Raw genomic sequence first — 4,953 nt, forward strand, 5'->3', positions numbered from 1 at the left:
GGTGATGGAGGTGCTGGCGGCAATGGCGGAGGAGGAGGATGGGGATGAAGGCTTCGTGAACGTCTGCGACAGCGGCCTGCTGCTCTACGGGGAGATACACGAGAAGCTCTTCCAGCACCAGCGGGAAGGCGTCGCCTTCCTGTACCGCCTGCACCGGGAGGGCAGGATGGGCGGCATTCTGGCTGATGACATGGGCCTGGGGAAGACCGTCCAGGTCATCGCCTTCCTCTCGGGCATGTTCGACGCCGAGCTCATCCAGCACGTCCTGCTCGTCATGCCCACCACCCTGGTCAGCAGCTGGCTGGCGGAGTTTACTCGCTGGACCCCCGGCATGCGCGTCAAGGAGTTCCACGGCAGCAGCAAGTCGGAGCGCACCAGGAACCTGGAGAAGGTCCAGAGGAAGAACGGCATCGTCATCACGACCTACCAGATGCTCATTAACAACTGGAAGCAGCTTGCCAGCAGCAAAGAGCAGGAGTTTGTCTGGGACTACATCATTCTTGACGAAGCGCATAAAATCAAGTGCCCATCTGCCAAAACGACCAAGTGTGTATACGCAATTCCTGCAAAGCATCGCCTCCTTCTCACGGGCACCCCGGTGCAGAACAACCTGCGGGAAATGTGGTCCTTGTTTGACTTTGCATGCCAGGGCACTCTCCTGGGCACAGCCAAAACTTTTAAAATGGAATATGAGAATCCTATTACTAGGGCGAGGGAGAAGGATGCAACTCTAGGCGAGAAAGCACTGGGGCTAAAGATATCTGAGAATCTAATGGCGATTATAAAGCCATACTTCCTCAGAAGAACCAAAGAAGATATCAAAAACAATGGTGCTGACAAACCAGATGCTCCTCTTCCTGAGGATCCGTGTGAGAACAGTGCTCCTGTCATGCCATCTCTCACTAGGAAAAATGACTTTGTTGTGTGGGTGTACTTGGCGCCAGTGCAGGAAGAAATCTACAGGAACTTTCTCTCTCTGGATCATGTGAAAGAAGTGCTGATGACAACCCGATCGCCTTTGGCTGAGCTGACTGTCTTGAAGAAGCTGTGTGACCACCCCAGGATTCTGTCTGCCAGGGCGTGTATCCAGCTGGGCTTGGAAGATCAGGAGTACTCTGAGGAGGAGCAGCAGAGCGAGGCAGGTATGCCTTCAGACACTAACAGAATAGACCATCTTTCTGATGAGACTCTGATTCAGGAGTCTGGGAAAATGCTGTTCCTTGTAGGACTTCTAGAAAGACTGCGAGAGGAGGGACACCAAACCCTGGTCTTCTCGCAGTCGAGGAAGATGCTGGATATCATAGAGCACGTCTTGTCTCGCAGACAATTCAAGATCATGCGTATTGACGGAACGGTAACCCACCTAACGGAACGGGAGAAGCGCATTAACGCCTTTCAGAGTAACAAGCACTACTCTGTCTTCCTGCTCACTACACAGGTTGGTGGTGTTGGTATAACCTTAACCGCAGCCAGCCGAGTGGTGATCTTTGACCCCAGCTGGAATCCAGCTACAGATGCTCAGGCTGTAGACAGAGCTTATAGGATCGGGCAAAAAGAGAACGTAGTAATTTATAGACTGATTACCTGCGGTACAGTGGAAGAGAAAATATACAGGCGGCAAGTATTTAAGGATTCATTAATAAGACAGACTACCGGTGACAAAAAGAACCCATTTAGATATTTCTCCAAACAGGAACTAAGGGAGCTTTTCACATTAGAAGATACTCGAACATCTGCAACTCAGATCCAGCTGCAGTCTTTGCATGCCACCCAAAGAAAGACTGACCTGCAGCTGGATGAACATATTGCTTATTTGCACTCTCTGGAAATGTTTGGCATTTCTGATCATGACTTGATATATACGAGGGAAATAGCTCATGAGGAGCAGGTGGACAGTGAAGAAGCCCACCAGTACATTCAACAGAGGGTACAGAAAGCCCACAAACTGGTTCAGTTGGAGTCTCAGCTTAGAGACCAGAGGCTGGAGGGGATCAGAAATGCTTGTGAAGAGATGTGGCAAAGGCGACCAGAACTGGTTTCCCAGCCAAAGAAGCTTTCTCCAGGGCTGAACAACATAAATCGCTTTGTTTCACCACCAGTAGCTGATAAACACGAAAATGACCAAGTTATTGATCTTACAGAGGACAAGGAGGTCCAGGTTCTTAATGTCAGCTCCAAAATGACAAGTCTGACTATTGATGACTTGGATGGAGAGAAACTGGCACAAGATGTGTCCAGTATGGATACAGAGCTACTCAATACCAGCAAGACAGTGAAACAATCCAATACAGAAGAATCTGAGGAAAATCTTGAATCGAGCATTATACCATCATCACCTGGACTTCATCCACTTGATAAAGAGAGTGAGAGCCTCGAACAGAAACAGCGTTCCCATGTAAGTTCACATAGCTTGATTGAGGCAGGGAACGGCCTGTCTGGGCATCATCAGCATTCCTCTAATGAATCTGGTGTGGCTGACGATCCCAAAAGCTTAAGAGATGCAGAAATGTCAGATCAGGTACTTGACCCACATACTGCCTTGGGGACAGACAAGAATGACATTTCTGAGCCAGCGCTGGCTGCCGCAGTGCCAAGTTTATCAAACGTTACGCCAGAAATTCACGGTGGGCTCCAGAATTCTCACGTGGTGGAAGCCAGCTTGGAGGATATGTCTGTGCCTTCTCTCCAGGACCAAGTTGACTTCAATCTGGTCTTGGAAGAGTCTGAAGAGGAATGGCAAGATGCCTCAAATGGGGAAAAATCACTGGAGCACCCAGAAAAGGAGGGCTTCCAACTAAAAGCAGAAAGTTGTTGTAAGTCTCCAACAAAAAAATCTCCAACAAAAACTTGGCTAAGTGAGTACAGTAACTGTGGGAAACCTGGTCACACAGCTGAAGAGCCAAATAGCTCCCTGCAAGAGAGTGAAGCATCGGAGGAAAACGGCAGTGTCTTTGCTTTTGGTAGAAAGAAAAACCTAAGAAGAATTGTTTCAGACAGTGAGGATGAAGACCATTCCGTTATGACCCTGGAGGAAAACCAGTCTGAGAAAAGGCCTTCTCCCTTGAACAGCCCTCTGCATCAATTTCCGGAAGGAATTAGTGCATCTACTCCTAAACGTGACAGAAATGTAACAACAACCGTCTTTTCTCCCCAGCTAACTAACAGCGGTAACAGGTCTACCGCCTCCAGGCGATCTCTAATCAACAAGGTGGTAGATGAGGTTGAGGATATTGGTGAAATCATGGGAACCACTGATGAAGATGATGACTATGACAGCGATAGGGAGCAAGACGACCTTGTGGAAGAAGAAGCTGAAGAGTGTAGTGGGGAGTCTGCTGAGCCTGAAGAAGAACCTGCTGGAGAAACGCTTGATACAGCTGACGAATCCTTCCATCTCGACAGTATGGCCTCTGAGCAGTCTGAAGCAGATGAGACAAGAGTCATCTCAGGAGGAATCCACTGGTGATGCTGAGCTTCAGTCAGGTGAGCAAATAGACTACTTCACCCAGGAAAGCGTCTCCACAAAAGAGGTTGGTCAGAGTTCCTCTCCTGCTGTAGGCGATTACAATACCTTGATAGACAGTGGGAAGAAACTTAAGGATGATGGAAAACTACAGGAGGCATTGAACTGTTTCCTGCAAGCACTTGACATAAAAAGTGGAGATCCTGAAGTTATGCTTATGACTCTAAACTTGTATAGAGAGCTAGCCCAGAAATGAAGTACGTGTACCTTTATTAAGTACAGTCTTACTTTTTCTTGTTAAATGTTTGTCTGAACTACATGAAGGTAACTTCTTGAACTAGCTTAAGACTGATGACCGCAACACATGCTGCTTTCAGGGTGGCTGAACAAACTCAGCATCTCCTCCTGCGTGAGGGAACAGTCTAAGAATCTAGTTGTCGGGTGTTGGGTGCTGGGGAAGGGACTTCATTGTAGACCCGGTTCACAAAGATGAAGACAGTTCATGCTCCTGTCTGGTTTGTTAATAAAAAGAGTTGTCTTTATGTCTAACCCCCTCTCTAAGCTTGCAGCCCTGGCTTCATCTTTCTGCTCTTCGGGTTTTGTCACTACCTCTCTCCTGAGAGGATGCTGAGGGGGTGTGTGGTTCCAGGGCAGCTTCCCACAGTCTCAGCTCAAGCTGCTGTAGTTCCTCCCTCCTTGACTTGAAATAAGCAGATGTGTCTGCCTGAATGTCACCCACCATTTGGGTGGGCTGGATGCTGGTGCAAAGGAGAGACCAGAACTATGGCAACCTGGTTTTAAGTTGGTCTGAGAATGTATTTGCTGTGGAGGGTTGGTTGCTGCTCTAAATCCTCCAAGCAATGGAGGCCAGCACAGCATCTGCCTGGTGCCAGGTCTAACACCCCGCCTGGTACCGCAGGAAGCCTTCTGCTCAGTTCCCGCCAGGCTGCGGTTGCCGCAGAAGGGTGCGGGGTTCCAGAAGGACCAGAATAGCAATTGGACCTTGACTGCTGCAAGGTAGCCAAACACCTCAAACCTTTTGGTATCACTGGAGGAGGTGAGCTTCAAAGAAGTCTCTAGTCTGACCTTGTTTGCGCCCCCTATCCATCTTTATTTCCCTCTGAGCAGTTGTGGTGGGTTGACCCCGGCTGGATGCCCAGTGCCCACCAAAGCTGCTCAATCGCTCCCCTCCTCAGCTGGATGGGGGCGGAGAAAATCTGGGTGGAGATAAGGACAGGGAGAGATCACTCACCAATTAGTCACCAGCAAAACAAGCTCAACTTGGGCAAAAATTAATTTCATTTGTCACCCATCAAATCAGAGGAGGATAATGAGCAATAAAAACTAAATCCTAAAACACCTTCCCCCCACCCCTCCCTTCTTCCCGGTTCAACTTCACTCCCCATTTCTCCACCTCCTCCCACTGAACGGCGCAGGGGGACGGGGAATGGGGGTTGCGGTCCATCATCACGTGTTGTCTCTGCTGCTCC

The 4,953-nt window shown here is 49.1% G+C and overlaps 1 protein-coding gene across 1 annotated transcript; it reads left to right on the forward strand.

Moving 5' to 3' along the window:
* Nucleotides 1-22: 22 nt before the first annotated feature.
* ERCC6L (excision repair cross-complementation group 6-like) lies at nt 23-3,719 on the forward strand. The gene is given in 2 exon segments (XM_009879987.1): nt 23-3,427; nt 3,429-3,719. Coding segments are annotated over 2 exon segments (3,696 nt in total).
* The last annotated feature ends 1,234 nt before the right edge of the window (nt 3,720-4,953 follow it).

The sequence above is a fragment of the Charadrius vociferus genome, unplaced genomic scaffold, assembly GCF_000708025.1.
Source record: "Charadrius vociferus isolate BGI_N301 unplaced genomic scaffold, ASM70802v2 scaffold852, whole genome shotgun sequence".
Taxonomy (NCBI): domain Eukaryota; kingdom Metazoa; phylum Chordata; class Aves; order Charadriiformes; family Charadriidae; genus Charadrius; species Charadrius vociferus.